Source organism: Parasteatoda tepidariorum, chromosome 1 (genome assembly GCF_043381705.1).
Source record: "Parasteatoda tepidariorum isolate YZ-2023 chromosome 1, CAS_Ptep_4.0, whole genome shotgun sequence".
Taxonomy (NCBI): Eukaryota; Metazoa; Arthropoda; class Arachnida; order Araneae; family Theridiidae; genus Parasteatoda; species Parasteatoda tepidariorum.
Window position 1 is genome coordinate 94,040,556 of NC_092204.1, and position 22,857 is coordinate 94,063,412.

Consider the following 22,857-nt stretch of genomic DNA (forward strand, 5'->3'; position numbering starts at 1 on the left):
TTGAAATTTTGTTCATAAATAATAATTCCTATCATTACACTAATTTATTTTTTTTAATATGGCAGATTTTATAAATTTTGGTAGAGAAAACCGCTAATCTTTGAATTATGTTCTTTATAAGTCAGTTTTATAACTTCAAGAATATAATAAATGAACTTTAAAAAGGTTAATTATAACAATTTTTATATAACTTGTATTATTTTGTTTAAAAAACTAAATTCTGTGCACGTACATAATGTTTATTTTAGTTCTTAAAATAGTGCAACAAAATACAAGCGCTGTGTTTAATGTGGATATTCCTTTTTGCAAAAGCCTTTTTCAATAAAATACTGTTTTAACCAAACTGTTCCAAATCGAATAAATATACATAAGATTTGTATTGGTTGGTTATTGACACTTTAATTTCGCTTAGAGAGTTAAAATATTGAAATCAACATAATTTCAACAGCTAATTTTTGTTTGACTCTATTAAAACTCAAATTTGAAAAAATGTAAGTAAGGGCAGAAATTTTAACATAATTTCAATCATAACATAACATATTTATTCATAAAATACCCATAATTATTCTTAACAAGCAAACCCATATTTATTCATAACATAATTTCAACAACTAACTTTTACTCTATTAAAACTTAAACTTGAAAAAATGTAAGTAATGGTACAATTTTTTATACCTTCAATAAAAAGACAGATAGTAGCATTTAATGCACGGTATGCAACAAGAAAGAAGCAGCCTTTGCTGAGAAATATCTTTGGTATGTTTTGTAAACCAGCTTCATCTTCTGGGGATTTAGGACCAGTCATAAACCTTAAAAAAGAAAAATTAAATGTATACATTTGCATTTAATAAATATGGGTTTAAGATTTTTTTTTTCTAATTTAAATTCTGAAATGCTCTCAAAAATTTCATGAGAATAACAGTTTCCAATTCAACAGCAAGTCAAGTCCATTTTTTAATTCAATATTGACCGCTAACAGCTTTAAGAAATCCCTTTTATCATCTTCAGTTAACAGTAACATCTTTAAAATTGAGAATGACGCGATCCCCAACATCTCTTAAAAAAAAGAAAAGAAAAAAAAAGAGAGAGAGAGAATAAATTTTCTATGAAGGAAATGTGATCTGAATTTAAAATAAAACAAAAATCAGTTACTTCATCATTCAGTAATTTTAAGTTTAAAATTTTCTTTCAGGTAATTCTAACATTTAATATTCTAAAAAAGGTCATGTGAAGATTATTTTAACGAAAATCATCAGACAGACACTTGATAATTTAACATTTTCATAAGGAAACACATAATACACTATAAATAACATTTACCAATATTAGAAAATGCATTACATATTAAAGGTGCAATGCAATGAATTTTTCAAACACATGAGTAATTTGTATTTTAAAGTGCATTGAATCTCAGCATATATCTGATCGATATAAAAATAAAAAAAACCAATATTTTAATCTTCTTTCCTAAAAAATAATTATAAACTAACTTTTGAATGTCCTTGGGCTCAAAACCACTCTAAAATCTTACAAGCAATAACACATGAAATACATAAGATAGCTTAGCCCTGTTGCTCAGATGCAAATTAATTTTATAGGACACAGTTTTCACATTATTGACGAGAGATGCGTAAAAGTTTTGACTTCACAAAGGATCAATCTAATACGTTTAATAGATTGCCTGGAAGTTTAATTGTGAGTTTTGACTCATTCAAACTGTGACAAAAAAAGACACAGTTCATGCCACAAAGTCATTGACAAATAACATCAAGAAATTTAACTAGTTGCTAAGACAACAAGTTGCAAGCAACATCAATGATCTTATAATTTGTTGTTATTACATTAAAAAGTTAGAGGCATAAATATAATCAACAAAGAGTAGTATTTTATAATTTAAATAAAATTTTATTGTAACATTTTCATTTTATTTCAACTTTCATAAAAAAACAAGCACAATAAAAATCATGTAATTGAATATTAATTTGCTGACTAGATTATGTAGTGATCAGGGAACAGGCCTTGTATCAGAAAAGTTCTGGGTTTGTATCCCGGGAAAGGCATCTGTGTTCCTTCATTCTCTGTACTATCTGTCCTTACTGTGGTAACAACGTTGGCCCACCTAATAGGGTGCCCCTGACAACAAATCTGCCTTAAAAATGTCTGAATTGAAGAAATGTTAACACAGGTGGTTATTGGAAACAAAAACATATCAATTTCAGAACCCTTGGAACAAACTATGTAAGTTCTGAGAACAAACCTTCCAAAATGTGTTCCAGAACCAAAAGCACTTGTTCTAGAAGGAGAGAATACACCACCCTTTAACTCTGAATCAATGAATGAGGGTATCAAATCCAGTGAAAGATGTTGATACACTATTTGGATGTCATCAGGCTCAAGACCACTCCTAAAACAAACAAAATTAATAAAAAAGATTTACTCACACTGCAATGTCATATAATACTCAAATCCGTATTTTTACCACCCAAACTGGAAAATTAATTTTGAAAGTTAAAAATGATGATTAAAATAAACTTATAATTGAAGAATTTAATCAAATATGATTTTAAATGACATATTTGAAAAAATTGAGATTCATAAGGGAAAGAACTTATTTTAATTCTCTTTAATTATACTATACTCTTTTATTTCATTAGTAAATTAAATATGAATGATTGCACTAAGGGACTGCCTTTGAATGTTTATGAAGCAAAAGAAGGTTTCAAGCACATTTGGTAACAAACATTAGATGAGTAACCTTAGAAAACCTGTAAATCTGCAGGAAAGTAAAATGGATGCAACAAATTAAAAGGTGAACACGCTGTGATACAAACAGTTTAAAAGTGTGTTAAAGTTTCACTGATTTCGATAATAAACATTTTTTAGAAAGGAACGAAATCAAGGCATAAACTTTATTGCCTACTGTGATGCCAGAATTGGCATACACATATTTATTTTCTATCTTTTAAAATATCTTTCATTACTTAAGCTGATTTTTTATTAATAGAATTACATTTAAAATAAATCACAAACTTAATCTTTTTAAACAAATGCTACTCGAAAGAAATATCTATTAATTTATGATTCATCATAAAGAAGAAATTAAATTTGTGTTTCCTTCAACTCTCGTCTTGCTTTTGATTTCGTTTTCATCAGGATTTCATCGAACAGTCATCCGTTACGTATCCTTTCAATTATTTATATTTTATGTTTACAACATTTAATTGAATTTAAAATTTTTGTATGACAAATTGATAAATCATTTGACTTAAAAAAATTTTTTAGAAGTTAAAAATATAATAGAAATATTTTTTTAATTTTATTTAATTACAACCTGAAATTTTGTAATTTATCCAGTTAAGCGGCATATTTGATTTTATTATTAGCCTTTTGGTGATGTTTATACAGTTGAAGAATTTATTGAAAATTGAATTATTGTTGGAATTAACTTAAATTCTGAAACGAATATATTTTCACAGGATTTGAATAATTTAGTTTATATTTTTATTTCAGTGATAAGGATTTGTAATTAATTAATATACAAAAGAAATGATAAGTCAAATCAATTTTTCCATATTTTATTTTCTATAAAAAAAAAATCGAATGTTACGTATTTTATTAATGAACATTAACGAAGTTTTCAGTGATTTTAAAGAATTTTTGTATATTCTTAGCAATAACATTTAAGAGTTTTTATTATCCACATTTGTTATTCTATAAAATGATATTTGAGTTAAGATTTAAATTGCTAACTCTTGAATTAAACTATTTTAACGTCTGAACAGAATGATTCAAATATACTTCGGTTTTCAAGGAAAATAAATTTGGTAAATTAGAAGGAATGTTTTTAGACTTCCTTGCGTTTTGTTTTATGATGTTATGGGAGCTTTAGTGTTTTTGCATCTGATTTGACCAGTAACCAAACTTTGTTAATTTGAAAAATATCTTCAACTCTTGTATTCATATAACAGACAATTTCTTCAAAGCAAAACAAGAAATGATTATAGTGTTGGTTAGGTGTAATTTGCATGTGAAGTTTCTTTTAATATCTTGCATTTACAGATCGTGAGGTGTTTGACATTCTACTTATGTATAAATTTATTTTCAAAGATTAATTTCTGCAATCAAATTAAGAATAACAGAACTTAAATATTCGTATCATATTGGTTCTTAAAAAGAATTTCAATTTTGTATAATTTCATTGGTCATTTTAAAATTATTTATGTTACCGTTAAAATTTTGGGTTGATCATTATCAAGCATTGCAATATTACAATAAAAAGAAATAGATTTTATACTGTTTGCCATAAATTGATATACTAGTTATGTATATTTCAAGTGCATTTTTAAAATTATTGTTGTTCATTTACAAATGTTCTTAAACTAAACCAGAAATGTATCTTAAATAATACTGATAATAATAATGATATATTTTATAAACCCTTATGCACACTTAAATTTTACAATTTAAATTAGCTTCAAGCTAATTAAGTTATTCTGAAGTACTCATAAATATCAATAATTAACTCTCTATTTTTTTGAAATGTTGCAAATTTCAAATAAGATAACAATACTTAATAGGGAATATTGACATCTACAAGAAAACACAATAGGGAATAACATGTTATTAAAATGTATTATAAGGATTAAGCTATCCCAAAGTGATTCTTAATCAATACTTATAGTAGTGTAACATAATTTCACCCAGATTATTTTAAGAAGTAAAATAATAAACACACAATTACACATTTTTGTTATCTTGGTATAAGTGTTTGCGAAATTTAAAAATTAAAGATTTCAGCATATATTTTTTTTCTTCAATAAAAAAAAAAAATTTCATTAACTGTCTCATTGTTGCTGTTGCTTTGCATGGAGGCATCTGTGCAGAATGATTTATGGTGATTTTCTTTACTAGGGCCCAGGTAATTAAAACTCATTAAGTGGCATAGAGATATTTTTATAATAATATGAACACAGTAATAAACAATTTGTGTAATATTTTTTTTTAAATTTTACAATAGCTATTATATTTAGCACAAATAGTTTTTCACTTACATAAGTAAGCCATTTTATTCATTACAAGTGCATATTCAACAGGGTTAATTCAAATAGTTACTCACGAATATTTTGTTTTATAGAAACAAATCCAAAAATTTTATTATATATAAAAAAAAAAGAAATTCTATTGATTTGAACAATGCAACTACTGAATATCTTGTAAGCATTTTAATTTTTATTAAATAAGTGTCCAACTGAGCTAAAAATTCATGAAAATAAGAATAATTGAGCATTTATATATAATATGACAATATTTTCCTTCATTAAAATGAAGTGAATTTTTATAGATGCAGTGAAAAATAAAAAATAAAATAACTTCTATCTTCTTGAATACAAAAATATACTGCCATGATAGTATAAGCGTTAATACAATGCATCATGTATGCAAAAATTCAGGTTAGAATCCTGATCATAGGCTTGCTATAACATTAATTCAGAAGTTGATAGGGTAAAAAAAAAAAAAAAACTATAAAATTATTTTACCTTGAATTTAATACTAGATAGCTGTGATAGTATAATTGTTAATACATTGTGTCACAAAAATTCAGGTTGGAATCCTGATCACATGCTTTCTAGATCATAATAGTTAGTTCAAAGGTTAAAAAAAAAATGTTAAATAAAGATATAGATATATATGCTGCATTTGTAGATAATTTTGCCTCTGAAATAATAGAGATGATTTTACCTCTTGAAATATAAGAGATGAAAATTTTGCCTCTTGAAATATAAGAGATGATAATTTTGCCCCTTATGCAAAAGGGATGACTAAACATAGGTAAATAATGTAGCAGTCTGATCAACTGTTTACTTAGAGCTAAAATAAAAGCTCATATTTTTTTTGAATGATATGCTCTGCTCAGTATGTTTGTAATAATAAACAATAAACTAAAGAATTTTTATTGACACTTATAATTATTTGAATATTTGATACTAATAAACATTTTATTGAGTTATAATAAGAAATATAGAATATGATATGATAAATTGCACTTACATGTTTAAATATTTTGAATTGTATAGGTATATCAATTTGGTAACTGAGATGATTTCGCAGATTATTATACTATTTGTTACTGATAAAGTTTTCTCAAATTAGAGAGAAATTAGAATATCCTGTCCAGGTGATGACAATGCTCAGCTAATTTTACATCAACATATGATTTAATAACAAGAGTATTGAAAATATATTTTTGAAGTATAACTGTATGTCAAAAATTTTTTTAATAGTAATTTTGCTTTGATATTTAACTTTACATAGGTGTATATTATTATTTTGTTTCTTGAATATATTATGTTTCAATGCATAAAATTTTTTTGTAACATGGGGGAGATCCATTAATTAAAAAAAAATATATATATCTATATATATACATATTTTTTTTCTGTGTTCAGCGGGGATATATGTGATGCCAGAATTGGCATACACATATTTATTTTCTATCTTTTAAAATATCTTTCATTACTTAAGCTGATTTTTTATTGATAGAATTACATTTAAAATAAATCACAGACTTAATCTTTTTAAAACAAACATAAAATATTTATTTCTTCTCTTCCAGATCAATGTAACGGATACTTTCTTTTTATTTCATTATTATGCAGACATATAAATTCACTGTCGCCTTTAATCGAAAACAAAAATCTATTTATAACTTTTTATTCTAATTTTCCAACGGCTAAATGTTTCGGTTGCATGGTTGTAATAATTCACATAAATTTGTTGGCGACTCGTGATCGCCAAGGTATTATTTTAACTCTATATTGATATGCTGGTTGGCCTTGTTTTGGCTATGCTATATTTTAATAAATCGCCAATTTTGGATCTCCTACCAATGCTTCGGTGTCCAAAACTACTTTTACTTTTTAATTTGGCATTTGACTAGGCAGGTCGTGGGGATTGTCTCCCATGGCCTGACCTATTTTAATATTACTATGCAAAACTGATTCAACTGAAATTTATGGATAATATTTAGTTTTGTATCTCGAGCTCTACAAATACTATACTACTAAATAAAAGCCTTTTATTAATTCTGATCCGGCTCAACTATTATTTTCATCATCTTCTGTTTTCATTACTATCTTCAACTGGCCCACTATACAAATACAAACTACTCCTCACCCACATCTTAATATTCCACCATCATCCCAACATAAATTGGCACCCAGAATCCCTTCTCCATAATAATGGCATCCTGAATCAATATCTTTCTTCATACCTACCATTAACACATACTTTTAAAGCTAACTAACCTGGATTCACTAAACTGTCACTTAGAACCTCTATCTCCTCACCTCTTTCAAGCTATTTTACCCAAATTCACTGCATCATAAATTAAAACATTCATCCAATTACCTTTTTGAAGCTAATTTACTTTAATTTCTTATAATGTCCTTTAACTTTTCTTTAAAACTAATTTTCATGAATTCATTAAAATGTCACTTCAAACCTTCCTCCACTCACCTCTTTAATTTACACAAATGTCATTAAAAACCTTTAGGAATTTCCCCCTTCAGTTATTAATTTTACCTATCAATACTAATTGATAATTAGGGCAATATTCAGAAATTTTTTTCAGGGAGGAAACTAACAAGACATTCCAGATAGAGAAGCTTCACATTCAAAAAATAAGTCTTTTTCCATATGCTTAATTTTTTACCTTTGTGACAATAAAGATCAGTTAAAGTACAGTTTTCAAAAAAGAAAAAATTCTTTTTTTGAAAAAGAAAATAAATGTATAAGTTAAATTTTGTCATATTATACAAAGTTTAGTTAGTGTAAAAAGTTAATCAATAGTTTCACAAAGAAATTTAAAATAGTTACACTAAAAAGTGACACCACAAATTACTTAAGACAAATTAAATTTTCATGGTTATTATTTAGTTTTTCGAAGAAAAAAAAAAAGAATATTATCTAAATATTTGGAAGAAACAGATGATTTTCTTAAATATCTTCTAAGCTGTAATCAATGTGCCAAACTAACAGATGTCTTTAAGCATTGAAAATTCCACTAAAAAAATATCTTTTATTATATAGTTCAAAATTAAACAGGTGAAGAAAAAAAACAAATTTGTTAAAATGAATATACAAAACAAATATTACAATTCATGCAATACTTAATAGCTGATATACAACAAAAATAAAAGAAAAAATTACAACATATATATATGTGTTTACGGCATATTTTTGTTCTCACCAGAATGATTAAAAAAGTAATAAATAGCTCTTTAATTAAATTTTAATTTATTGGAAATGGAAAATATTGCGAAGACTAATGGAGTTCTCCGATAAAATTTGTCTTTGCAATATTTCCTAAAAGTAGAAATTTCAGGAATTGTTACCAAAATTAGTTCTGTTTCCTCGTTAACATCACACCAGAGCTATGTAAACCCACTGGCGGTTCTGCACGAAAAAAGTAGTATTTTAACCTGCAGTCTCCACATATTATTATATCCGTCGTTGAACAGCCGACTCAATTTTTGGGTTTACAACTACTGATGTTCAACTCCGTAGCCTAGTAATTTTGAACCAATCCCAAAGACAAGGAAACTCCTGGATCAGTACCCCCAGAGGTATTGATTTGTTATGGGAACATGGAGGACTTTCCGACTCGACAGATTTAACGTGCATCAGTCACCATTTACTACACGGGAAGTCTTCGGCAAGCGGGGAATGAACCCACGAACTCTTGGACTAGGGCCCAGTGCTCTACCAACCAGGCTATCCCGGCCTTATATCCTCCGCATAGCAAAACCAGTTTTTCCATGTTATTAAATAGGGAAATAGCGAACTGGGGAGAAATATTCTCCCAATTTCACCCGTTTTCTAAACCGCTAGTATATGGACGATATTGGTGCAAATCACTCTTAGTCATTATCAAGGTCATTACCAGTGTGTTCTCACTGGTGTAGCAGAATTTAAATTGGAGAGGAGATGATGATATTAATCATTTAATCTCCGACTCCAAGTCCACCTTCCCAGCAGGCTAACAATTCATGGACATTTTTGGCTCTGAAACCAACAGGGATATTACTTTATAGTGAATTCAAAAATGCTAAGACCAGATTGGAGAAGTTGTAATCCAATCAGATACCCAAACTTCAGCAAGAGGCAAAAATTCATTCTATAAAATTAGTTTACTTATTTCAACCTGTGATAATTTTTATAAATTACTAAAAAGAATAATTGAATGTTAAAGAACAAAGCAATCACAAAAAATTTGGGTTGTTTAAGACGTATCTCTATAGTAAATGAAGCAAAAAAAATTTAAGTTTATTAATTAAAGTAAAAAAGTCGAACAATATAGGTTAAAATATTTGCAAACTTACCAAACAAGTTGATCATTGTAAAGAAAAACAGAATACTTCACACATCTGTAAAAGAACATTTATTTTTATAAACACCAATTTAAAAATAATTTCATACATTAAAAAAAAATAGCTCAAGTTTTTACATTAAAATTAAATACAAATGAATGTGAATCAATAATTTATATTTTTAATTTTTTAGATACACCCTTAAGATGATAGATGTTTTAAATCACACATAAAATAGCAACTGAAATTTTTTTTTTATTTATTATTGCTAGGAACATTTTGACTGTATACACAAATAAAAATTGTTTATTTTGAATTGATGATTTTTAAAAATTTAATCTTTATGAACAATTAAAAAATGTTTTAATTTAAAAAACTGAATAAAATTTTAAATTCCACAAGCCATTGATAAAAATGCAATGCTAATTCTTTCTTTAGTTTTAATTTCCTTTGCACTCCAAAAAGCTCTTTTAAATCAAGTACTATAACAATTTAAGAAAATTTTCTTTAATTATTTGTTTAAATATATATTAAAACAATATCAAAATAAATTTTCTAAAAACCTAAAAAAAAAAAAATTGAATTTGCAATTTTTCTATAATAGCATTTTTAGTGCCAAATTTTGATTTTAAAAGAGTGATGGTAATAATTTTGCTGAAATACTGTTTTGACATGTTTTATTGTAAAGATTAAGCAAGAAGTATTGTAAGATGGAAAGAGGATGTTTTTATTATCCAGTAGTTTTGTTAGTGTCACTATCTAGCTTTTTTTATCGCATCTGACAAGAACATTATAAAAATTAATTAAATTCAATACAAAATCTCATTTAAATTCACCAACTAATTTTTCAGGTATTTAATTTGATACGTTACATTTAAAAAAAAAAAAATTAAAACAAGGTAAAGATAGCATATTCTGTTTAAAAATTAAATATGTCTAGATAGGAAATTCTACTACTCCATTTTTCGAAATTTGTAGAAAAACAATTTAAAACTAGTATGAAAATAAAGCAATGCTGATTGTGTTTGCCTTTTATTTTATGCATATTTTGCTGTACACATAGCTCATATCATCATTCTCAAATATTTTTATTAAAAATTAAAGTGAGGAAAAACATGAATTTCACTGAAATTATATTTATTTATCTAACAACCTGATTCAAGAACAAATAATTTTAGTAATGCGTAAAAAATAATTGTTTTTTGTAACGTTTAATTTCTTAAATTAATTATTAAAATGGTTTTATTCTTATAAAAATATGGAATATACATCGAATAAACAGAGCATTTTTAATTAAACTGAGCCAACTCGTATTGCAATCTAATAATTAAAGCAACCTGTAATTTGGTAAAGAGACAAAAGGACAATGTGGGAGAGAAGATTCTGCTAAAAATTTAGACCCAAGCTTTCTAATAGGAGGAAAAAGTCATTGAATTGATTCCATATAAGAACGTTACTTCGTATAAACTTGAAATACTAGATTCATTGAAAAATGTGCAAACTAGCAAAACTTGTTCACAAATTGTTTAGAGTGTAAAAAAAACACAAAATTAGCAAGAACTTAGGTACTAGTGTTCACGTTAGTACCAGATGAATTTCAAATTATTAATTTTTTAGAAATTTTTTATCCAAACATTAATTTAAGTTCTCTATTTAACGCATTTGTATTTTTTCACATAAATTACCCCTTTCCTTTTTTATGCATTTGTTAGATTTTTATCTTTTCAGCTACAGAGCCACATTTTCTCAATTGGAGAGTATTGGAACTAAATTTTTTTTCTTCATAAAACAGTTTAAAATATTACTTGTAAAGAAAATACTACTACTAGATATTTGCATTATCATGAAAAGCAACCTAAAATGTTTATTTCATGTTTGATTTTTTTATTGATATTTTAACATTTAATTCCTTGTATAGGTTGAATAATTGTAATTCTCCTTTTAAAAAAAATTAAGGAGATTACATGAAAGAAATAATGAAGAGCAGTGATGTCACAGACTTCCATTTTTATTGGCTCGAAAATCACAAGGTAGAACCTAGTTTACCTACATTAATTTCCATTTACTTTTGGTTGTCATCAGCATAAAATTAACAAAAGTCATAAAGATATTGTCTTCTTGCTATTATTACATTTTTGACTTTATTGTTTTCCAAATCATAAGTTAAAAACTAAAAGAGTCGTTTCTTTATTATAAAGTAATTCTATGATACTATCTTATTACGCTACATTTTAAGATAAACTTATTGGAATCAGTGTCTAAACTTATTAACCGATTTACAATTATTATTTTTTTAGTGTTGTTATTGTAATTATGTAATTTTATTTTCATTATAGAATTACATTGATGTGCTAGCATAAATTACAGTTAAAGAGATTTGTTAAACAGGGGAGATTGTGAAACAAAGTAAAAAAACCTGAACACTTTATGTGCAAAAATTCAATATCAAGATATCAATTTCTATACCATACATGTTTTGTATTTAACATAATTTTTTTAATAAGATTTATAACTAAATTACCCACCAATGATGAATATCACATCGTTATAGTAACTAATCTCATTTCGTACAGGAATTTCGATGCTCGATTTTTTACAATCGTGTAAATATAAATCGCGCAGTTGGATTTTAAAATCGCATGAATATGTTATTTTAAACGAATTGCGATGTACGATTTTTAAACAAAGTGAATATGAATCGCAATGTGTAATTTTTAAATCAGGTAAATTCGAAAATCGATGTTACATATTCAAACCGTGTGAATAAGAATAGCAATAATAGTGGATTCTGGCGCAGTTTTAAATATTCAAAATGGCGAAAATCCGCTGAAACCAAAAGAATCAACTGGCGAATTTCTGCCCACTGTAAGTGTTTCGTTAGTGCAAATTAGCGAAAGTTTCAAAATTAGTATAGTTTAGTATAGCTGAAATATCATCCTTAAATATCCCATAGATTGCTTTTTGACTGGTCACTACTTTTAAAAAACAAATATAAGAAATAAAATTCCCTGTATTCACCAAGTTTGTAAGGAAAAACTCAAAATTCCCTGCATTGTCCCTCTTGTTTTAGGTGATTTTTAAATTCCCTGTGTTTTCCAGGTTTTCCCTGTTCTCCCAGTGGAGTGGCAACCCTGAACAGTTACTGCAAAGCAATCATTGGGATTGGTGAGTGGCAGCAAATAGGAAGCTTATCCCCTGGCATATTTTTAAATACAATATTGCTACACAGCAGCCAAAAGAATAGTTAAAATAACCATGTCAGTGGATCACAGGACAAGTTGCTATTAGGACAGCTGCTGTTAAGGATTAAAGAAATTGGAAGGTGTTATTTTTTAAAATAAAAATTATGATTCTCAAGGACTACGAAGATCCGAATAAATGAGCTTACACTGTAAATAAAGAGTTGTTTTCATTTTGAAAATGCTTTCCTTGTCTTTGATCAACATAACAATCCTTCTCTTCCCAACCACCATAACCTCACAATAATAAAATAGGTAAACTCATTTATTTTATGACTCATATAAAAACTTAAAAATCACCCATTTTTTCTCATTTACTTATTGTTTTCTTTAAGATTGTGACCTACTTTGGATTTAAGATGTATTTTAAAGTTTTTAAAATAATAAAAATGTTACAAAGTATAAAAATAAAATTACTATTCTAAGAAAGAGAGTGATTGAACTGCTTCATGTCACTATAAAATCAATTCAATGTTTGAATTGTGTAAGATAAACAGAAAATCAACTTTTAACATTTCGGAAAAATATGTTACACCTGATCTAAATATTTATAAAGAAATTTTTAGCATTTAAAAACAAAAAGCAGGTATAAAAAAAAACAGATATAATTAAGAAATATAAGTGCTATATTATAGAATGATAAGTTCACTTAGAGTAAAAGAGCCCAAATTTAAAAAATAGAACTTTTATTTTCTAACTTTACAAAAAAACAATTCTTTGTACTTAATATTAATAAAACTTTTTTTAATAAAACAAAAACATAAAAATGCCATGAATACAAAATAATGTACATAATAATGAAAAAAATTTGAATGGCAAAGATATATTACCATATGTAGTTAGTAGGGAAAAAACAAATAAAATAACCAATTAAAATACAAAAAATATCTGTATATATTAAGCTTAAACAGATGTCAATCAGCATTTACCTGATGTGAAAAATGCTTTCTTTGAAGCTGGTTGAGTCATACCATTAAATTAATAATAATAATAATAAACGTTTCTGGAGTATGGTTAGGATGAATTAGAAGAGGACTAGAACAGTTTTGAGATAATTTTGGGATAAAAATGCTTGTTTAGAAGGTAGTATGGAGGATATAGAATGAATTAAAATAATTGGAAAAAGCTATCCCATTATTGCTTTTTAAAGATAAGAGTGAAAAGCATTGATAGATAGATAAGACTTTTTGTGAACAAATATGATTAATTTAAATAATCTTTTAAAAAAAATCATTAAAAAAAAGTTTTACCTAAATTTTTCTTCAAGCTGATTTATAAAGCATAGTATTTTGAGAAAAGAATATCTCTCAAGTGGTAAAAAATGAATGCCTTGAAAAATATCTAAAAGATCAGCCTCACTCGACTTCAAATTAACAAGGTACTGAAAAACATAACATGCATTATTATAGAATTTTAATAATATAACAAATATCTTCAAGAATCTATTCAGTCTTTTACAACAAATAACCTAAATGAACACAATACAAAATGAAATAGGTAAGTAAATATAATTGCTGACAATCTGCCATGAGTTATCAGAAGAGCTAAAATGAATGAAAAAGATAAATCATAGACATAAAATGTGTCAAGTTTCTATTCACAGTATCAAAAATAAATTTAACTCAAAGTAAAAAACTTAGACTCATGTATTAGTCTAAGTAGAAAAAAGTCAAAAAAATCAATAGTTTCAATACTTTTTCTGTAACTTATAAGCTAAAATCATTTTGAGGTGGAAGAGAATATAAATAAAATTAATAATTTCAATCATTTCTGTACATAATTTAGCCACTTGGTTATAAGTTTAAATCAAATTTACAAGCTGTTTATTTACAAAATGCTTTTAAATTACTTATAACATAAGTAAATTATGATATATTAGTATATTTGAGCTTATATTTCATTCCATTCTTGTTATCTCATAATTTTAATAGATAATTCTTAGAAAAAATACAAAAATAAATAAATATTTATAACATTTAATGAGGCCTCTGACACAGGCTTTATGATAGATCAGGCACTGCAAGTTTTAGAAAAATAAAAAAATAAATAAAAAATAAAAATACTATTTCTAAAAGATTTGCTTCTTGTGCTAAGAAGTTTCGATTTTCATTACTATAGTAAAGTCATTTTATTTAGTGCGTAAAAAGAATAGGACAATTTACATAACTACAATAGTACGTAAGAAAATAAGCAAACTTGATTTTTTAATTTCATACATAAAAGAACTATTCTTATAACTCATGGCAAAACTCCAATAGTATCACATGTATAAAATTATAACAAGTCTTTCAACACAAAAACTGCTTTTGTTTATTTAAGGTGTGTCTAAAAAGTTTGGCAAATGGCTGAAAATATCATCTACAACATTTAAAATGCGTAGCCACATGCAGGAACATTAGTTAGGGAAGAATCTATGGAAAGCAGAGCAACATGTAAGGAATGCAAGTAGCTGATGTAGAATAATCTGCTACAGGATAAGGGTGTGGGTATAAACTTCCACCCTATTGAAATGGAACATATAAACAAGATATTTAATTAAAAATTGGGTAAAAGGCCTCCAAATTGGGAGTAATGTTAGTTCAAGCATAATAAACAGATGTTGTGAATGGTAAAAAAATGTGTTTAAGACTGCTTTAAATGCTTTTGGGAGGCAAAAACACGAAGGAAGGTAAGTGAAACAGATGCTGTTGAAGACTGTCTCCAAAAAAACTTTCACTGACACATTTGAGCAATTTTATCAAGTATGACAAAAATCTATAGTGTCTAGCGTATGTTGCTTCAACCGTGATTTAATTTCTTACTTTTCTACATTTCATTTTATTGTTCACTAAACTTTTGAGACACATTTTGTAAATTTTATTGATAGAAAACATTGTCATGCAAAGCTAATGTCAAAGATAGTTAATGTCATAATGCCAAAGCAAATGTCTTAGAACTATCTTTTATCTTGATCACCAGACATCTTTTAAACCTTCGTTCTCTTCTCATGAAAGATCCATCAGAAATTTTAAACCTTAGGTTCAGCTCAGAATATAATATCACAAATCACACATGAATGAAAATATAATATGGAATACAGTAAGACTTTTTAATTAGTGGTTCCATCTCAGATATTTTGCCTACATAAAACAAAATTATTTTAAAAAATAAAATGTTTAATATAAAAACTACATAAATGATACTACAATTCTTTGTAATAAAAGTTTTTTTTTTCAATATAAAATAACAAAAGTTTTTGCAAAGTAGACTGATTTATACACTTATTCACTACAATAATTCAACTTGTATTTAATCATATGATTGTATAGCACATTCATTTAATAACTAAACTGATTTAGTATATAGACTGATTTATACACTTATTCACTAAAATAATTCTAATTGTACTTAATTATATGATTGTACTGTGCATTCATTAAAGAACTGGACTGATTTATTACATGGATTGATTTATAAACTTATTCACTATACTAATTCAACTTGTACTTAATCATATGATTGCACTGTGCATTCATTAAAGACTGAAGTGAGGGTTATCAACTGTTCGTCGTCACTCGACAGTGCCCAGAGCTGCTTACACACTTCATTTCAGATTGTTTTGCTCCCTCACTTTTTTTTTGTCTTGTTTAATACTTCCTATTTTAAACGAGGATAGGGAATACTTTGTGCTACTTGTGAATAAAACAAGACATGAATAAAGCACAAATGAAGGTACAAACATTTCTGCCCTTTTGCACAGGCCTTATTTACTTCATTTTGCTTTATTCACTTCTTACTTTAGCTTGTTGTTGTCATAGGCCATTAAGGCACTTTTTTCCAGTGGCGCCATCTATGGCAAAGAATTTGACTTCTGCCACACTCATTTATAGGGTGGACGCATTCATACATCCATCCATTCATTCATCCCCAGATCGTAATTTTGACCTGAACCAGAGAACAATCAATCTCCAATCCAGTAACCTCAGAGGTATAATTTGTTACGGGAACATGGAAAACTGCACCAGTATTACACAGGAGTTTTTAGCAGGCTGGATTCGAACTCCCGTTCTCCCAAACGTGAGTCCAGAGCCCTACCAACCAGGCTATCCCAACCCTTACTTTAGCTCCTTTCAGACTTTATGTTAAATATATTCGTGAGCTAAAAAATAGCCAGCTAAAGCTTGCTGGTTCGCTTGTGCAGTTCTTTTCATATCACTTTGCAATTTTACAGGTCAAACCTGCAGTGAGAACTACCAATAAAGTAGTAAAAATTGTGATATTGGAATGGATTAACATAATAAAAAATGCAATTTTTGAATTTAATTTCATCAAAATTATAAATTTCAACAAAATAAAACATATTGCTTCTTTTCAAATATAATAGTATGTGATTGCATATATACACATTTCTACTATTAATAGTTATGCTGAACTAAATTATGCAAAAAAAAAAAAAAAAAAAAAAANAAAAAAAAAAAAAAAAAAAAAAAAAAAAAAAAAAAAAAAAAAAAAAAAACTTCTTAAAATCTAATGTTTTCAATACATCTTCAATAATAAAATCTATAAACATATACAAAACCTATATACACTAAGAATAAAATAATCAATATATTTTGTGAACTGACTTCGCTTCCCTCACGCATTTTATCTCCTTTCTATAAAATCCTTTATACTTTTATTACCTTATCAAGTTCACTTTAAATACAAATATTTTAAATGAAAAATTATGTTATTTTCAAAAAGATAGGAAAAAATATAAGTTCTAAAATAACTATGCATTTCTCAAATACTTAAAAATGAAAATTAATTAGATTTTAGATTTCATTTTTTAAAGTTGTAACTGACAATCTATTGCCCTCTTTAAAACAGCACTTAGAATTAACTAGACTTGAAAATATTTTAATTTTTGTTTTCAAAAATATTAAAATGACAAATCAATGCCATTATTAAATATTTAATGATACTAAAATGCAAAATCTTTAAAATATTTCATTTATATAAAAAGAGAAAGTGGAAAAAAAATATCAAATTACTAAGCCAATGAAAATTGAAACAAGAATATGTATATATTGAAGGTGAGCAAAGCTATCACTTAAAAAGGATTACAACATGTTTACACACTGTAAACTAGTAACATAAGAATTACATCTGAACATTTGTCAAGTCGATAGAAAAATAAAAACAGCTTTCAACTGCATGTAAAAAAAAAAATAAACAGTTTTTTAATAAAAAGTAATTTAATTAGATTTAACACAGCATTTTTCAAGAATATAAAAAGTTTTTTACTGTATATATAAAAACTCTGTATAATAAAAAAGTAATTTAATTAGATTTAAGCTTACAACATTATTCATCAAAATATAAAAAAACATTAAAATCAAATAAAAATAAAATCCAATTAATTAATATAATCAAATAAATTATCAACATACTGTATCATAGAATTGCTGCAATTTTTTCCTCAGAGAATTAACGTTTCCTTCGCCTTCTCCGACTAAACTGCCAAAAGTGCCATTCAAGAGCTGGAATTAAAATTAATTTACAAATTTAAGCTCACGATGATTCTAAAAAATAAACAAGAAAGTAATGGTAAAACAAAACAAGGAGATATACTAGTGAAGGAATACAAATTTACTAGCGGCAATTTTTTGGGCTATGAGTATAGTTTTGATACATAATCATGTAAGTCAAAATTGAAAATAATATAAACATTTACATTTAGCCAAGTAAAAATATGTATATAAATCTTAATAAAGATTTTTTACGCAATTATTTATAATTACTTAAACTATAAACACTCAACATACTGCAGTTCTAGCAATAGCACCATCTGTTGAGGAATAAGAGAAGTATTTTTGCTATTCGCGGATATCTTATCGCCATTTTTATTTTTTAAATTTCTTCAGCAAATACGGAGAAATTTGAGAATATACAGGCAAACAGCAGAGAGTTGTAAAATACAGGATTTTTTGTCAAAAAACAGGAGACTTGGCAGGTATGCTGCAATAATCCCATTCTTAAAAAAAAAAATGCTTTTTTATTACAGATTTTGCAATAGTACTCTATAATACAACAAAACTAGATATTTTGTTAGAGGAAAGAACACCAGGTGGAGATATTTGATACATCAAAACATCTTTTATATTTTCACAAGATAATGTATTTTTTAAATAAGTTTGAATAGTACATATTATGTACAAACTTGTTTTCTCCCATTTGCTACTTTTTCCCAGTCAACAAGATAATTTGAATCTTTAATTAAAATTGCAACCAAGCGACTTCTCATGTACAGTCAAACCTCATTAACGCGAAATCCCTTAGCGTGAAATATCCCTTTACATAAACCCATGTTTGGTCCAGTGAGTCAGCAATCAATTCTTATTGTATATTACATGTTTAACATGAAATTTTAAAGCTAATTATCACTTAACATGAAAGGAAACTGGACACAACACAGATAAGAAGCATGCAAATAAAGTGGTAATTATTCTTTTTGAGGAATCCTATTTCTGTTATTTACCTTTGTTAGAAATACCATACGGGCAAAGAAATAAAATGATTAAAATAAAATAATTAAATAAAGTTATTAAAATTTTTAAGCTTACTTTAATTTGTTTGGTACATAATATTATTGTTTAGGTACATAAATGTAGTACATAATAATACTGTTTAGGTACATAAATGTAGTACATAATATGTACTAATAGTACGTAATAAATTGTTTTCATGATGCATCAGATAAGATGAAATCTGGTTAACATAAATAAGATAGTCCCGCTAATTTTGCGTTAACGAGGTTCAACTGTATATATTTTAATACAATTAAGTTAAGAAAAGAAAAAGAGCTTAAAATAAAAATTCTTTATTTCACTCTATGGGAATTTTTCTTTGTTAAGGATTTTTTAATGTCGAAATGTTTTAATTTTTTGCTATTTATAAGTGTATTTTTAGGACCCATATAATAAGTGAGGAAATCTGGTCTCTATTGATAAGTAAAGGTTCCTCAGATGAATGAAACAAAAAGAAAAAAATTCAAGATGAATGGTTTCAAAGTCTAAATTTATTCAAATTATTAGATCAGCACAAAAAAGTCTAATAAAATTTTCAACTTAGAACAAATAGGGATGAGGTAGCTAAGTTTTACTTACTGTAAACATCCTATATGATTTTAATAAAACTGACTGATATACATGGTCTTGTATTTCATCTGTAAAATATTCCACATAGGACTGTCCATCTCTAGATTTTTGTTGGAAAGGAATGGTTAAAGTCTGAAAAAGAGTGAGGAGAGAAAGTGAAAAAATTTCTTCAAACACAAAATCTTAATTAAAAACTTTCTGCATGCATTGATTAGTTCGGTAAAAAACCAAAAAAGCTGAAAATAGAAATGGTATGAACACATTTTTGAAAAATTGGAAAAAATACTTGAAATTTGTACAAGGAAAAAATGAATCATATCAGTGAATATTATCAAGTGAAAAAGTTAATATTATCAAGAATATTATCCCCATTTTAATAAAATATATCAATGAATGGATTTTTTTTTTCTTCTTTAAATTGTGAGAATGTGAATCCCAATGTGAGGTTTTTAAATTGTGCGAATATGAATTAGCGATGTGTAATTTTAAATCTCAATAACACGATGTGTAATTTTTAAATTTCGTGGATAAGTATTGCGATATATATTTTTAAATGACGTGAATTCAAATCGCAAAATGTGAAAGATGCACAATTTTTTTTAAAAAAAATTTCTGAATACGAATCCTGAAGGGAGATTTTGAAATAACGCGAATATGCATCGTGATGATGTAATTTTAAATCTAGCGAATATGAATCATGACGTGTACTTTTAAATCAAGTGAATACGAATTGTGATGTGTTCGGTAATAATTATGCAACAGCTATAAAAAAAACTATTTTTGTTTATTTTATTGATTCACATGTTTCATTTCAATAATAAAGATCGCAATATCAGGTGCAGAGTTCATAAATGAACCACTAGAAGCAAATAACTGTTTTAGTCAGCAAACACGTGTAAATGTTATAGTTTTACATTTATATAGAAAGTTACACTTTAAATTTATCAATGTAATTGAAACAGTTATAATTTTTGCATGCATTGCTAACTGCAATATACTACTTAGTGTTAAATGTTGAATTATGATAAAATCTTTTCATCAGCAAATCTTTAATTAATGAGTTAATATAATAGATTATCACAATTAACAGACCAAAAAAATTTATTTAGTCCTAATAAGTACATCATTAAATGTGTAGCTTTTCAGTTTTTATAGGGCTTTCTTAGACTTGATTATAGCAGATACATCTGCTATAACTTAACTATATATTATTACTATACACTTAATACTATACGCTTATCTATACTATACTATATAATACTATACGCTTATACACTTAATACTATTTATCATTTTCAGAAAAAAAAATATTATCAAAAGTATGAGAGCTAAAAACCAAAAAAATTATCAAGTTTGGTGGTTTGCTTGACAAATTGTAAATGTAAAGTAATTTATAGAAAATTATAAAGAACTGCAGTTTATAGACATGTGCGTATATATACAAACACAGGCCAAAGAAAACATTTTAAATATCATTTTTTTTACAATTATAAACCTTTTCTACTTGATCAAATAAAAGATTTATGAGAGAATGTACCACTTTACAAAGATAAACAAATAAAACAATGTCATATTTTCAACAACAGCAAAATTATTAAATGAAATGCTAAAAAATTATTAAAACTATTGTAAAAAACATTTAAATACAAGTTTTTAAAAGGAACAAATCTTTTGTTCTTAATTAAGTGAAAGGTTTATGAAAAGAATGTTACACGGTACAATGAAAAATAAATAAAACAATTTTATAAAATTGTGTTTATTGAATAATGATAACAAAAAAGATCATTTGATTATAGCAACAAAAAAAAAAAAAAAAAATAGAGAGAGAGAGAGAGAGAGAGAGAATAAGATTTAAAATTTAAATAGTTACTTGTTGAAAAATAAAAAAGAATAAATGAAATTATTAACTAAATATAAATATTCAAAAAAAGATGATAAATGATAATAAATAAAACATTTTCAAAAACATATAAGAGTAGCAAAAAGTAATCAAAAAATACCAAAGTATAGCAATAGAAGTATAAGTGACAGGCTTATTATACAACTTCCCAATTTGCATAAGAACAATGGCATTATAATATAAACAAACTTAAACGATTCACTCTAAACGTTTCTTCTAAGATAATGCAAATTTCAAACTGGATGTTAAATGATGTTGCATTCAAAAGCTCTGATCCATAGAGACAGATCCTGCATTCATCCAAACAAGGAAAACTGAATTGAGGAAGAAAAAAAAAACGCAAAACATTGGTTATTAGGGGTGACTATGACACAAAATGAAAAACCCTGAAACTTTCATGTGCAAAAACTCGATAAGATACCAATTTATATACTAAAACTAAACTCAGTGGCGCGACAGCCCATAAAGGGCCAAGGCCTACTGTGCCCATCTCAGTTTTCTTGACCTTGGGCTCTGGGGTGCAGGAGCAGATGTTCCGGTCACGTGGTCAGTCGAACAATTTATATACTATTCATATTTAATATAATTTTTTTAAACTAAGTTTTATAATTAAATTACCTACCAATAAAGAATATCACGCTTTTATTGTAACTAATTTAAGAAAAAACTTAGTAAAGTTCTTACAAGAATCGTGATATTAGATTTCAAATATTAATCGAGATATTGGATTTTAGAACGCAAAAATACGAATCCTAACATTGGATTTTTGAATTGTGTAAATATGAATCGGGATACATGATTTTTAGAGCCAGAGAATACAAATAGCGACATTGGAATTAAAACTCACGGGAACATAAAACGCGATGCACGCTTTAAAATTTCGATTTTTATGCTTTTTAATGATCACATGAATAGGATTCACAATGAATAACTTTTAAATCAGGATAATATAAAAATCGATGTTAGATATTAAAATGGCGTGAATATGAATCAGGATATTAGAGGATTCTGGCATAGCTTCAAACATTAAAAGCTATGAAAATCCAACAAACCAAAAAATAAAAATAAATTTAAAAAAATTGCGGAAGAGTCACGTGCATGAAGACGTCTTGTTAACACGATTTAGCGAAGGTTTCAAAATGTAAATTTTAGATTGTAGAATTTAATTCTTACTTTAAATTGAGAATTTTCATGGAACTATAAGTTTTGATTAGTGGAAATCCGAAAATCAA

General features: G+C 26.6%; 1 protein-coding gene across 2 annotated transcripts in view; it reads right to left on the reverse strand.

Moving 5' to 3' along the window:
* Nucleotides 1-22,857, reverse strand: part of LOC107441628 (vacuolar fusion protein CCZ1) — a 40,848-nt gene that overhangs the window by 12,851 nt on the left and 5,140 nt on the right. For both annotated transcript variants that reach the window (XM_016054965.4, XM_071183987.1), the window contains exons 4-9: nucleotides 19,735-19,857; nucleotides 18,019-18,108; nucleotides 13,858-13,988; nucleotides 9,381-9,425; nucleotides 2,258-2,404; nucleotides 676-809 (exon numbers count right to left, since the gene is read on the reverse strand). In XM_016054965.4, coding sequence (XP_015910451.1) covers nucleotides 676-809; nucleotides 2,258-2,404; nucleotides 9,381-9,425; nucleotides 13,858-13,988; nucleotides 18,019-18,108; nucleotides 19,735-19,857 — 670 coding nt within the window. The remainder of the gene's footprint in view (nucleotides 1-675; nucleotides 810-2,257; nucleotides 2,405-9,380; nucleotides 9,426-13,857; nucleotides 13,989-18,018; nucleotides 18,109-19,734; nucleotides 19,858-22,857) is intronic.